The sequence below is a fragment of the Monomorium pharaonis genome, chromosome 10, assembly GCF_013373865.1.
Source record: "Monomorium pharaonis isolate MP-MQ-018 chromosome 10, ASM1337386v2, whole genome shotgun sequence".
Taxonomy (NCBI): Eukaryota; Metazoa; Arthropoda; class Insecta; order Hymenoptera; family Formicidae; genus Monomorium; species Monomorium pharaonis.
The window spans coordinates 14,446,453-14,461,930 of NC_050476.1; the positions used below are offsets into that span (position 1 = coordinate 14,446,453).

At 36.1% G+C, this 15,478-nt stretch overlaps 1 protein-coding gene across 22 annotated transcripts in view; it reads right to left on the bottom strand.

Annotated features, from left to right (window-relative positions):
• Positions 1 to 15,478, bottom strand: part of LOC105838777 — an 88,350-nt gene that overhangs the window by 51,162 nt on the left and 21,710 nt on the right. For all 22 annotated transcript variants that reach the window (XM_036293304.1, XM_036293306.1, XM_036293308.1 and 19 more), the window contains 2 exons: positions 13,800 to 15,443; positions 1,173 to 1,424 (listed from right to left, as the gene is read on the bottom strand). In XM_036293304.1, the coding sequence (XP_036149197.1) occupies positions 1,173 to 1,424; positions 13,800 to 15,443 (1,896 nt within the window). The remainder of the gene's footprint in view (positions 1 to 1,172; positions 1,425 to 13,799; positions 15,444 to 15,478) is intronic.

A 15,478-nucleotide genomic window follows, 5' to 3' on the forward strand; every position in this document is an offset into this window, starting at 1 on the left:
AGACCGCGGAAAGAGAACGAGTGGGCTCATAATCAATAATAATAGCGACGAGTATATGTCGCTCGTCGAATCTACAAACTAGACGTAGTAACACATCTTTCGGGTTCACTAACGAAAACTGTAAAGGAAGAACAAATATATATCTCTTGTTATTAACTCTCGGCGTTATCTTTTGGAAACCTGATCCCGAGGAGTCATCGGCAGCGGTCCCGCACTGTATCCCGAGACCAGGGATACAACAGGTTATAAAATTAATTTAGAATTACTTTAGGAATAACACCGTAATATTTTTGCATATTGATAAAAATATTTACGACCTCAATATTTAATTAAAATAAAAGAATATATAAAATTACATAAGATATCCAGCACAAAGCTCCAGCTACCGAATAAGGTTCATATTTAATTAATTTTATTAAAATAAATTGTTATATGAAATTATGATTAATTGAATCGACTGATTAAAAATAATTGATAATTAAAGTTGTAATTACAATTAATCGTTAATTATTAATTATTAATTATTATTTTTATTTATTTTATAGCATTGATTAATAAATACTTAATTTATTAAAAATAGAAAATATATAAATTAACAACATAAGTCAAGCGTGATAAATAATAAAAAACAAAATTAACACAATTCGTTAAATATTAAAATCGTGAACTAAACGTTTCGCTCTTTGCGATTAATTCATATTTGCCGCCAATTTACATATTTTCTATTTCTGACTTTTTCACAGACTTATATAAATTTGAAATGTTTTATTGATTAATATTTTAATATCTTTTCGATATAACAAATTTTAATCAAAATATTTTTCAAGTTTGTAATTATTTGTAAAAATGATAAATATAATTTTTTTAATCTGATTAAAATTAATAATTATTTTTTATAATAAACTGTGTTTTATTTCTTTAAGCAATCAATTCAATTAAATCAATCATAATTATACTTATCAGTAATTTTTACTTAAGTTAAGCAAAAAGTTAATCGATTAATTATACAAAATCGTTTGACAATAATTTTATTAATTGATTAATCATATATTACAAGATTTTTAAAATTGTTAATAATTAATAAATAAATAAATAAGTAAATAATTAATAAATTAATAAATAAATTAATGGTTAATACTAATGCATAGTAACGTATAAGAAAAAATACTTACGTAATAGTTTCAATTGCAGAGATTTTTTCGCTGTTATTCCAAATGCCTCAAGAAATGGAGTGTCTTCAACATCGCATTGGATGCTTGTATTATTAGGCACAACTCTCATCGAAACTCTTTTAGAAAATCTAGCATGATTTGCTAAGTTAAACTCTTTACACCTATTATTGTTGAACAATGATACATTTGATGCACTAAATCTAGATAGATCTGTATCATTTCTGTCTTCTTTCAAGCAACTTTGGAAAATTCCTGTGTAACAATTGTAAAATTTTAATTGCCTGTTGTACTAGATAAAACAGGTTTTTTAATTCCTCAATGTGTAAATGCAAAGTTTTACAAGGTAAGAAAATCAATAAGTTAAAAATTTCGCTCTTTAATACTAGCTATATTTCAATATCCGTTGTTAGCACTAAAAATCTATAATTCATGTATCTATATTATAGATATTCAGTATTGACAAAGTATGTATCAAAAAAGTATATATAAATAAAAAATGTATATATGTATATTTCAAAATCTATTGCTAGATTATAATACCGCTAAGCTTATCCAAAAGGCTCTAAATATAACTGCTGAATTTCTTTTTATCTTAATTCATTTTAATTATTATAAAAATATAGTAAAACATTGGCATCTTAAAATTATACAAAACATCAAAACATAAAAAAAAATATCAAAATTTAAAGATCATGATATCTCTTATTACATCTGTTCAAAACTTGTTATTTAGTTAATTAGATCTTCCAAATTAAAATTTTGTTTAATAAATTACTTTCAACTTTTTTTTTTTCCAAGCAAATGTTGATTGTATTCAATAGAAAAAAGTAGATTTGTAAGATTTTCTGATACATTGGTTTATCAATTTCATACATTAGAATTAAGATAGTTGTACCATCAAACAAAAATCTTAAAATAAATTTCAATTTTTTATGTAAATAATATTACACGTATATTACTAACATAATTTAATTTTTAATATAATTTAATAGGAATTTAATAGGATAAAGTTCTGAAAAGAGATTACCTCCAGTTTTTTTAAAACAGTGTATACTTACGCAGTTTGACACGCTAATTACGAATATGATAATAAAAATATAGCAAATTTGGATTTCAAGATTGAAACTTAAAAAAAAAAACAAAAATTATGGTTTCTTCTATTTACTTCGGTAAATAATAAAAATTTCAAAAAATATTTCAGATAAAAGTTGTAAATCTCATCAAAATACACATTTTATATTCCATTGATTTTTGTCATAAAAATAATAGTATTAAAAAAACAACATTAAATGTTTGTAACATATCCTATCTCCGTGACGCACAACAATGTAGAAACAAACGGCATGGATCTTGTTTGACGTGAAAAGTAGCAAACCAATGTGGTGTAGTACAAGCATGAATGTCGTTTCGCTGAGTAAGCAAAAATAAAATATGGATGAACATCGCTTCGCGTGAAAAGTCGCAAACCCATGTAGTGTAGTACAAGCGTGGACTTAGTTTCGTTCTGTAAGCAGAAAGAGGTGTGGGTGGACCTGGCTTCGCGTAGAAAATCGCAAACCCATGTGGTGCAGTACAAGCGTGAACCTAGTTTTGCTCCGAAGCAGGGAGAAAGGGTGGGATGAAAGTCGCTTTGTGTGGAGTCTTTTTCCTTTATTAAAAACTCAATAATCCAATCCTTCCCGACCCAACTGTAAAAATAATAATAAAATCTGTTACTTAACTTCATTAATAATTTGCAGGGCGCGGCCGCGGTCCTAGAGCTGTTGAAGCGGCAGAATCCGGGCAGAATATCAGCACCTCGGACTTGGCAAGAACAGCCGAAACTCCTTTGCTGTGGTGCAAGTTGATCTGGGTGAAGCCCGGTTAGGCCCATTACGAGGACGAGGCCTTGGTCTGGGTCGGGTTCTCTGCCCTCCTCATCCCAGTAAACTGGTCACCTTAAAGGTAACCTTAAAGATCCATCTCAAGGTGAGGTCTGTACTCCAACGCCCTAAGCTTAAGGACGCTAAACTCAGGAATGCTGAGAATTAGGTTTCTACCCTCGCAGGTAGTTTCTAATGTAGAAGCTACTTGTAGGATAGAAACCTCATTCTCGACATCCCTGAGTCCAGCGCTCTTAAGCTTAGGGCGTTAAAGTACAGACCTCATCTTCGGATGGACCGGGTTACCTTTAAGGTGACCGGTTCAACGCGATAAAGAGAGGGGGGGACAGGGGGTAGCTCAACTCAAAGGTCTTGTCCTCGTAATGGGCCTGACCGGGCTTCACCCAAATCAACTTGCACCACAGCAAAGGGAAAATGGCTCACTTGGACACAGTACAATTGGACAGAGTGCAGATGGACACGTTGCAAATGGACATAAACTAATGTACACAGTTTAAATAAACACGGTTTATTTGGACACAGGGATTTTGTATACCGTAAAATTGTACATCGCAAAGTTGTACACCATACATTTCTATACCCTTTTGTTTAGAGCACACCTACCGACGGGGTGGGTGCGGGAAGGGGGCCAAAGGTGTGTGTGTGTGTGTGTGTGTTTGTGCGTGCGTGTGTGTGTGCGTGCGCGTGTGCGCGCGTGTATGTGTGTTTGTGTGTGGCCATGGTTACGGTGTAGAAATGTATGGTGTACAACTTTACGGTGTACAACTTTGCGGTGTACAACTTACGGTGTAGAAATGTACGATAAACATTATTTTGTGTCCATTTGCAACGTGTCCACTTGCACTGTGTCCAATTGTACTGGCTCCAAGTAAAGGCCACTCAGTAAAGAAGCCTCGGCTGTCCTTGCCAAGCGCCTAGCTGGGGTGCACACAGCCATATCACTAATACAAGAATCTTGGTTAGTCCGGAGCAATATTAAAAGTCTGGCTGGGTGCGGTAGGCTGTTTAGGCCTCCGCGTAAAGAACGACCTAGAGCCTGTGTGGCCGTAAAGGATTGGAGATTCAACTGCTGCCAGCTTTCTGTTCCAGGGATTTGGTAGCGATTACGATTAAGACCACCGGTGGGACGGGGACTGGAAGAAAAGTGATAGTGGCTTCGGGCTACTTCCCGCATGGAGAGAACAATTTACTGCCATCAAACCCGATCATTCGCTTGATGGAGTACTGCCAAAGGGAGCGGCTTCCCTTCATCCTAGAGTGCGACGTAAACGCGCACCACACCGTGTTGGGGAGCACGGACACCAACAGGAGAAGTGAGAGGCTATTTGAGTTTTTGGTGTCCACTGACCTAGAAATTCTCAACAGAGGCAAAGAACCTACTTTTGTCACTGCGATAAAGAAAAAGGTGGTAGACCTAACCATCTGCTCTAAACAGCTAGTGCAGGAGGTGACCGGCTGGAGGATCAATGATGAGCCCTCATTGTCCTACTACAAACAGATTACCTTCAGGCTTTCCAAAGCGCAAGCAAAAGTAATAACTGTGAGGGACCCAAACAAGATGGACTGAAACTCATTTCGTAAAGACCTGGCTGTCGGTCTTAGAGAATTTCCCACAAAACATGGGACCCCGCAAGAGATTGAGTTGTGCGTCGAGCACCTGCAGAGAGTGCTCGTTGGCAGCTTCAAGAATAACTGTCCAAAGAGGATGGTGAGAAATACCAAGAAAATCTTCTGGTGGAACCCCAAGCTGCAGGAGCTCAGAGGTGCGGAGCTAATCTGAAATAGAGCCAAGAACACGGACCGCCAGACTGACTGGGACCTTCATCGGAAGGCTCAAAAGGTCTATAGGGATTCTGTAGCAAAGGCTAAAAAGAAGAACTGGAGAAAATTCTGCAAGGAGCGGATAGCCAAAACCGCTAAGCTCGGCAGGATCTCTGCCAGGAATCAGGACACGGCTCTGAAGACCATTCGGCTCAATGACGGGACGATGGTGACTAAGGAGCGATGCCTGACCCACTTGTTGGAATCGAACTTTCCGGGCTTTTGCGAAGGACAGGCGAAAAACATCTAGCAAAAAAACTCAAACCTGCGCAGGACACAAGAAAATGTGGTTTTATTGCAACACCCGCTGCATGTATATCAGCACGCGTATCGTACCGGGTACTCCACAGAATCGGCGCTTCACTCTGCCGTATCGTTCATCGAGAAGCAACTAGAGAGGAAAGGCTACGCAGTCGGCATCATTCTGGATGTAGAAAGTGCCTTTAACAATACACCGCATGAGGTAGTGTGCGAGGAGATTGCACGCAGGGACGTGCCGAAAAGAATCGTGGTATGGATCCAAGGCATACTTGGGCGGCAAGTAATGGCTTCACTGGAAACAGTGAGTGTCAGTGGATGGGTGGAGAGAGGTTGCTCGCAGAGGAGAGTTCTTTCTCCACTCTTGTAGTGTTTAATGGCGAACAGACTGCTCAGGACACTAAACGAGAAGAGCTTCTTCACATTGGGATATGCAGATGAATATCCTAATACCTGGAGACACTTCCGGAGCTCACGCAGAAGGCTTTAGAGATGGTTGAAGACCGATGCGATGGGATCAGTTTGTCAGTAAATCCGCTGAAGACCGAGCTCGTAATTTTCACTCGCAGATACAAGGCAGGCCCAGTGGAAGGACAGGTCCTTGGAGGAACCAGATTGGTTTCAACCAAGTCAGATAAATATCTAGGAGTGAACCTAGAAAGCTGATATGAAAGGAACATCTTAAGAACCGCTGTAAGTGTGTGCTCTTACTTCTAGACATGCAGAAGGACATTCGGGCAAACATGGAGTCTTAAACTGAAGATGATTTATTGGATTTACACGACGGTATTCAAATCCAGACTACTATACGCGTCTGTCGTGTGATAACCAAGGATGGTGAGAAAAACTGCTAAGTTAGTACTAGAGCACGTCAAAGCTCTGGTCTTAAAAGGGGCTTTGGGAGCCATGTAGACCATGCCGGTGGCGGCGATGGGTATGATGCTGATCGGCAATGAGACTCTCAATCGGGTGGTAGTGGCGGCCGCGATGGCGGCGGCCTATCGCCTGAGGTGCGAATCGAGATGGAAGGCAGGAGCTTTGCACACGAGATTTCTTGAAGAAATCCTGTCGGATGTCATTTTTGCAATGGGGCCGGATAGGAGGCCGGTGATCCGTACCTTCAAAAAAAAGTACAAAATAAACTTCCCCGGACGCTGGGAGTGGAACGGCTCTAAGGGACCGGTTTCTCGGGACGGGGGCGTCTGGTTTCCGGACGGCTTCAGAACGAGCACGGGCTCTGGAGCTGATCTTTACTGCCAACGCGACAAGGCAAGAATCGCCGTTCCGCTTGGCAAACACGCTACGGTTTTCCAAGCGGAGGTGTTAGCCATCATGAGATGTGCCCAGACCCTATTAGAATCTAATGGGAGAGAGAGAGGAAGGCGCATCAGGATCTGCTCGGACAGTTAAAAGGCACTTAAGACGCTTGAGGATCCAAAAATTAACTCGCGATTGGTCTGGGATTGCAAGTGCGTACTGAACCAGTTGACAAAGAATAATGATGTTGGCCTAGTATGAATTCCCAGACACTCGGGGATCAAGGGCAACGAAATGGCGGACCTGTTTGCTAAGGAGGTAGCCAAAACAAGGTTAGTGGGACCTGAGCCGGCTGTTAAGATTTCTTTTTGTCTAAGCAAAAAGAGGCTCAAGAGCTGGCTCCGGGAGCAGCATCTTGAATACTGGAGGAAAGAAATGGAGAGCAAATGCAGACAAGATAGGGGAGTGTCTTGCTGGGGGAGTGTCTCAGCAGAGATCTGGCCAGAAACATAAGATCTCTAGGAAAAAAGGACGCCAGGCTCGCGATGCAATTGCTCACGATCCATAGCAACCTTAACTACCACCTACACAAATTGAGTCATAGCGATACGCCTGACTGCAGGTTGTATGGCAAAGAAGAGGAGACTAGCCTCCACATCTTTGGGTACTGTCCAGCATTGGTCGAACCAAGAACACGCCGGCTGAGCTCAGATATTCTAGAACCAGATCAGGTGAGACAGCTGCCCGTGAAAGTTCTGCTCCGCTTCTTTCCAGAAGCGGAGCTTCGCTAGGGCAGCTGATAATAAAGAGGCACAATGGACTCCATCTGAGTACAAAAAGTGGGCTTCGTATGAGGGCCACCCCCAATAATAATAATATTATTATTATTAATACTTGTAGAGGATAAATGGATAGAACATGAAATGTGTGTTTCGATGAGATCTAAAGCTTTTATTCAAAACATTTTTCAAAAGTTTCAATAACACAGGCACACAAAAAAAAAGTGGTTGGTCCGGCGGACTAGACTAGTCCTTATGTATTCCGACCCACTGAATCCGAATCCAAGATCAGAATTGCAAAGTTAGCTCGCATTTTCTAACCTCAAAAAAAAATTTTTTTTTAATGTTGGTCCGGCGAACCAAACTAGTCAATTCTTATGTATTTTAACCCGCTGAATCCAAATTCAATGTCAGAATTGCTGCATTGGCTCATTTCTTCCTAATCTAAAAAAAAAATTTTTTTTTAATTTTGGTTTGGCCAATTAAGCAATTCTGACCTTAAATTTGGATTCAGCGGGTCAAAATACATAAAAATAGACTATTCCGGTCCGCCGGACCAATATAAAAAAAAAATTTTTTTTTAGGTTAGGAAAAAATGAGTCAATTCGGAAATTCTGATCTTGGATTCAGATTCAGCGGGTCAAAATACATAAAAATTGACTAGTCTGGTTCGCCGGACCAACCACTTTTTTTGTGTGCCTGTGTAATTATTAAAGTAAAAGTTAAAAATCATAGTTTTTGAGGTTTCTTCAAGTTTTGACTTTAGAAATAAAAATTGCATATATTTTCACTTACATATTCGTAATCTGCGCGCCAAAATATGTAAGTATACACAATTTCAAAAAAATTGGAAGTAACCGCTTTTCGGAATTGCACTCCATATAATATTACTAATATAATATTATTTCCTGATATTTGTTTTAAAAAAAAATAAAAAATTAATTGCTAATTATTGAAGAAAAAATAAATTAAAAATTAAATATAAATTAAACATGCATATAAGATGCATTATTTCGTGAATCTTTCGTAAACCTGAGATTTTTCTTACTTAAATTTTGCAATATATTCTTTGAACAATTTAAAAAGCATATAAAATATTTAAAAAAACGATTATTTTAATTATTTAAAATAAAAAATCAATTTAAATCGTTAGAATAATAGATTGGAATTTTCGGATAAAAATTCGACTTGTAATAACAAAAATTTACACCAATCTTTTTAACGCCAGTCAGTATTATCACGTTTCTGGCAGATTCGTATTGTGCAAAAAAGTAAAATTTATAACTCCTTTTTCTTTATTAAAATTTATAAGCCCTTCTTAATCATCCAAAAAATTTAGTCCTATAATAAAATTTAAATCTAGAAGCAAAGACAAAACTAATGATATACAATTAATTATAAAGTTGCTTTTTCTGGTGAACGCAAACAATGTTAAATGTTAAGAATGTTTCAACTATACAATCTCAATATAAAATTAACGTATATTAAAAACATAACAATTTTAACATGTGTATGCATACAAACGATATGCTGTATTATTCATTATATTATCATTATACATTTATATACATAATATTTCATCGAAAAAACATGATCACACATACGATTTTTTTTAGTCTACGATGCATATGGAAACTGTAAAAGTATTCTGAATGTGGCCTTGTACAATTTGGTTACATGTGTATATATAAACTACACTCAGCAGCAAAAAAAGCGGTACACTTAAAATTTCGGAAAATTTTACGAAATTTCAAATGATTATAACTTGGTAAATAATGAAAAAAAATTTTTCTTAAAAAAAAATTAAAGCTTGAAGTGTCCACTTTAAGAATATTTCAATAGCAATTATGCATGGCTATTTTTTTTTTAAATGGCGGATGACAAAGTTAGAAGATGCAAAATTGATAAATAAAAATTTGAGTTTGCGGCGGTGCATGGCGTGAATCAGATATCACAGCCCAGTGGGACGAAAAACATTTAAAAGTGTAGAGTATTGTCTTTAAAATGAAAAATCAAAAATAAATAGAATAAACAGGGCCAAGAGCCACAACAAGATGTACGTATCGTGTTACAATTCATTACAAAGTTTCATTGACAACAGACGTTTCGGTTTCGCATTAAACCATTTTCAATGTTAAAAGGTTACAAAATAAAAAAATTACACAACAAATTATTAAAAACGCATTACGACACGCGAAAAAAAGGCAGTAGATCGTTAATATTAAAAAATAAGGCCGCAATATACATAGGTCGTAAATCTTCAAAGTAGAAAAAGAGGTCAAAGTGTAACTGTAAAGAGAGAAATAAAAAGAAAGCTAAAAAACAGCAGGAATCAACCAAAAATATAAGGAAAAAGATTAAACATAAAAATAACAATACAGATAAAATATATGCAGATAAGACATACGTATATGAGTGTTGAGAAAACAGACGTTTAGAGACCTCACAGGTCGTCATCTTATAAAAATCGAGTATAGTTAACCGACAAGCTGACAGATAAAAAGACGACCAAGAAATGGAACAAGTATACCAAGCAAAGGACTCCCAAAGAGAGAGGGAATGATAGTAAGTGAGAGAGGGGGCTCGGAGAGGTTTAGGAGAAGGAAACAGATCTAGGATTTGAAAGTATTCGTCGGGTAGAAATGAAGCGTCAAGCTGCTTATTTAATGCCGTCTTTTGACTTTTATATGCAACATTTCTAAAATAATTTTCTTATGGAAAGAAGGTTCTTCGGCCAAAATTTTCACATGGTCTCAGTTAAATTTGTGGTTTATTTCTAAACGGTGGCAAGAAATAACTGAAGGAAAAGCAGCATTCTTGTTAATGTCAGAACGATGCTCTTTAACTCTGGTTTGTAATTGTCTCTTGGTCTAGCCAACATATGAGACATCACAATCAGCACAAGAGATCTTGTATACCACATCGTTATGTGACATGTTGTCTAAAGTATCCTTGTCAACTCTAATAAACTTCAGCAAGTGGGAATAAAAATATGCCATACTAAAAACCAAATCTGAAATTATACTCGAGAACTTTTCAGATACAGTTCTGACGTAGGGCACCGTAAACAATTTTTTTGACACGTTAGAGTTGTCGTAATTATTATTGTGATTGCTAAAAATTTTTTTTCTTCAAAACATGATTGATTGTGTTGAAGATGAAGAATAAGAAATAACAATTGTTCAGAAGGACTCGAATAATAAGTTCAATAGTTTTTTTATAAAATTGAGGGTGTAAGATAGATAGCGCTTTGTCAACCAAACTGAAGATGATACCTTTCTTATATGGTAATGGATGGGAATGATAATTCAGGTATCTTCCTGAAAAGGTAGGCTTATGGTACCAGTCAGGAATAAGTCTGCCTTCGTGAACAATAAACAAGACATCGCGGAAGTTGGTTATTAGTGCTTATCTCAATAGTAAACTGAAGTCTATAGTGGAAAGAATTAAATATTTAAAGTATGTGATCAAAATGCTCTAGAGAAGCAGCCAGAAAAACATCGTCCACACACTTATAATAAAACGGTAATAAGAAAATTAGTTTTCCAAGTGCCTCCTCCTCTATATCTTGTAAGACCATATCCGCAATAACAGGAAAGAACCCATAAAAATGCCAAATATTTGTTTGTAAGTACAGTTGTTAAAATTAAAGAAGATTGATTCGAGAACAAGACACCTATTAAAAATTCGTTCTCAAATCCTAAATCTGTTTCCCTCTCCTAAACTTCTCTGAGCCCCTTCCCTCACCTACTACCCTCTCTCTTTGATAGTTCTTGCTCGGTATACTTGCTCCATTTCTCGGTCACCTTTTCATATCTGTTAGTTTGTCGGTTAACTCGATTTTTAGAAGATGACGACCTATGAGGTCTCTAAACGTTTGTTTTTCAGCATTACCATGTACATATGTCTTATCTACAAATATATTTTATCTGTATTGTTATTTTTATGTTAAATCTTTCTCCTTATATTTTCGGTTGATTCCTACAGTTTTTTAGCTTTCATTCCGTTTCTCTCTTTACAGTTATACTTTAACCTCTGTTTCTACTTTGAAAATCTATGACCTATGTATATTGCAACCTAATTTTTTAATATTGTTGCGCGCCACGCGTTGCCCGGTATACTTCGCGTCGCCAGTTAGCTGTGGAAACGATCGATAATATCGATCGCCCGGTTGCCGCGGAATGTTTGTAAACAAAAATGTGATTGTCAGTTTTGTGTCAGACTCCTGTCGTGGCGGACGCTCTGTGAATTTGTTTTCGCTTTCGAAATAAAGTTGGTGTTCCTACGAAATCTCGCCTAGCTTCTTTTCGGCAAGTAAGTGCGCGTGTGAGTGAGCCAAGGAGCTTCTCGACACAACAATATTAACAACCTACTGCCTTTTTTTCGCGTGTCGTAATGCGTTTTTAATCATTTATTATTTTTAATAATTTTTTAAATTCGTAACTTTTCAACATTGAAAATGGTCTAATGCGAAACCGAAATGTCTGTTGTCGGTGAAACTTTGTAATAAATTGTAATACGACACGTACATCTTGTTGCGGCTCTTGGTCCTGTTTATTCTGTGTGTGTGTGTGTGCGTGTGTGTGTGTGTGTGTGTGTGTGTGTGTGTGCGCGCGCGCGCGCGCGCGTGTGCGTGTTTGTGTGTGCGTGTTTGTATGTGTGTGTGCGCGTGCGTGCGTGCGTGCGTGCGTGCGTGCGTGCGTGCGTGCGTGCGTGTTTGTGTGTGACACACAAGGTGCGGCGCCAAAATTTCGACAAATTAAAAATATTTTTTAAACATAATTTTTATTGCAAAATCGGAAAAGTTTACACATTTTTTTTTACTAAATTGTTTGTAAGGTCATAAAGAACACATTTACTCAATATATCCTCTCCCTGCTTGAATAACCGCCTCCAGTCTGAAGCGTTTGCAGGTCCGTTTTAATGTGTCACGGTCCATATCAACGAATATCGTTTCAATAGCGGCTCTCAATAATGCGACGTTTGGATGTTTGATCTTGTTGGTGACCCTTTCAACCACGCTCCATACATAGAAGTCCAAAGGATTTAAATCTGAGCTGTTGGGAGGCCAGAATTCTTTGAATCAAAACATGTCGACGTTGTCCGACAACCAATTTTGAACCAAATGACTTGTGGGCGCACCATCCTGCTGGAAAACATACAGCTTTCCAGATGACACAGTTTCCATCCACGGCTTCATTACATTTGTCAGAACACACAAATAAACTTTTTTTGTGACATTTTCCTCTTGGTTAAAGAAATGCGGTGGCATGACATCACCTTCACTCACTGGACACAACACAATACTGGACACAGCACGTGAACATTCGCCGGAAATTTTGTTCTGGAAACAATGGGAACATCTTCAGGATCATGAGCGAGCCTTCGATCATTCCTTTGATTGATTTTCGCATCGACAGTAAAAATGTTTTCGTCAGAAAAAACCCTGAGGCGTCCGGCAGCATTGTTTCTTAAAGAACACAAATGCAGGTTGCAGCGTTTAATTCGCTTTATTTAATCTTGGCAGCTTCGGAAAGCATCCGTGTCACTTTAATTGTGTAAGACTTGTAGCGGAGGTCCTCCTCGACGATTCGACGCATAGTTTTTCACTCACACCGACAACCGATGACAATTTTCGGATCGACTGTCCTGGATCCTCAAAAATCAGTTCCTGAGCCCATTGGATGATGTCGGACGTCCTGACAACACACTCCTTCGAGTGAGTTTTCCTCGCCGGTATTGCAAAACCTTTGTTGGACTTCTCCGACTCATTATACTTCGCGACGACATCATACACAGTCGATCACGGGTACCCGAAGAACCGAATGATTTCTGTCGCTGAGCGCCTAGCGCGAACACTTTCGATAATCGCGGCTCTTCGGTTACACTCCGCACTTGGTTTCAACTGTTTCGAGATTATGACTGTTTAGTACATGCGTCAAGCTATTATTTGGACGCTAATCATAACCACTACAAATGGTACAGAACGGCAGAAAATTCAAATTAAATTTTGTCTGGATTTTGGTGCCCCACCCTGTATGTACATATATATATATATGTCCCATTAAGGGGACTCTACAAAAAGGTTCAAAATAAAATAAAATTAACTTTTCAAAAAAATTTTTCCAAACTTATAAAAATTATCGCCATTTGTTAAAATAAAATTTTTTTACATAATTTCTTTAATTAGTCTGCATGTAAAGTATTAAGATAATTGCATATTACAAATCGTATATTGTATTTTTTTAAGCAACAATGTGGTTTCTTTATACTTTACTTAATTTGTCACGCGCGCGCCAACAAACACACACAGACACATACAATCTTTTATTATAAATAAATTGTTCTAATTAATGTTAATTTTTTTGAAATAAGATATTTAAGAAAAAGATTTTAAGAAATATTTTATTTATAATATTTTTATACTTACTGCATATAATTTAATAATACATAATTTCTTATGAAATAATTGTTAAAAATATTAGAATTAATTTTAATTTGACACTAATGTTTGATAATATTTTTTCTATATAGACTACATTAAGATATGCATATAATATATATATATTCATTAATGTCATTATTATATGTTATCAAAAATATTTTTAATATAAATTATAAAACATTACCTTGTTTTTGCATATTTAATATATTTCTGACGCTACGCCTCCACTTTTTTCCTTTTCCAACACTCAATTTGTCCAAATCATCTTCATCATTTACATTACTTAATATAGATAAAGATCTGGCCCAACTCTTTCCTGGTTTTAAAAAGACAGACTTCTCCATTTGTCTATTTGAATCATTATGCTGTCGAGTTGTGCCATTGAATAATTCAAAGCAATCGAGTGAAAACTTGTTTGTATTTCTAGAGTTTTTGGAGTCATATTCAACAACAGAAGAGTCTTTATCAGTCGTGACAGCGCAAAGTATCTCGTCATCCGATTGTGTGGCCTTGTTATTAGAAACATTCGACATACTTAGATGCCACTTTGGATATTGCGTCCTCTTCCCTATTCTAACTGAGTCCTGCAATCGTGTGAGCAGCACACGAGCGTCAACGTTGTTAACGTTATCTTGACCTTCACCGTAAAAACTGTATCTATTAATGTTAATAGTTTCATTTTTATTTTTTTTCGCTTTTACAATATTTTTTGCTGTATTATAGTTCTGTAAATGTTTATTTTTCAGTAATTCTTTTGAAATTTCTCTTGTATTACTTAACGCTTTACTATTCAATAAGTATTCTCGTTTTAAATGTAAATCAGTGGATAAATCTACTAAGTCCATTTTTACAAATTTATCTGAAAAATTCTTCTTTACTACATTATCTTCATCTGTATCTTTCGTTAAGTTATTATACATTGTATTACCAAATAATGATTGTGATTGATTTGCACTACATGCAGTAAACATATTTAAAGAATGTGGAATTTCCAATTTTTGAGCCATGTAAATATCATCCTCGTAACTTATTCCGTTCTTAACAATGGAATTCATAGACACATCTCGTGATTTTTGTGACAATAAAACTTGGATTTGTGTTTTATCTACAGAAGAATAACAATCTCTTTGATCAATATTAAAAATATTTTCTTTTGCAGTCGTTAATGAATATTTCTGATTCCAATGAAACTTGTCATTAATATTAGAATTAATAGGAGAAAATATTACTAAACAGGTAGAAGGTTTGACTCGTGAACCGATAGGAGTGCTAGAAACTATGTTCTGTTCTTTTTTGTTAAACACTGCATTACTTTCTTCCACAAAGTCTGTTGTTCTTAATCTTTCCAATCTTACAAAACAATCTTTCATTAGATTTCTGTTCTTTCTAATATTATTTGGCACATGTTCTATGCTTTTACTATAATTTGAAATGGCTTCAGATGAATTATGGAAAATTAAATATGACAGACTTGATTTATCTCTTATGTCGATAGATTTATCTTTTATGTCCATGTTTTCTTTGTTATTTAAGACATACCAATCTTTAACATTATTATCGTTTAATGCCACAGAACATTGTTTGATTGACTTATGTTTAAAGTTTCCCAAATCAGTCAAAATTAATCGCGAAATAGTATTCTGTATTTGAGAAATATCTCTATTAGTCTGTAAAGTATTTGTATACAAGAATTTTGTATTGCGTGATACGTCTTGCTTACTTTCCGCGAGCTTTTCGCGATTTAACATGTAATTCTGAACAGTGTAAATATTTAATTTAACAGAACACGGTTTAATAATTTGTTGATAATTTGCCGTACGCTTAAAATCTGCAATAAAATTGTTAATTAATAATTAATTCATT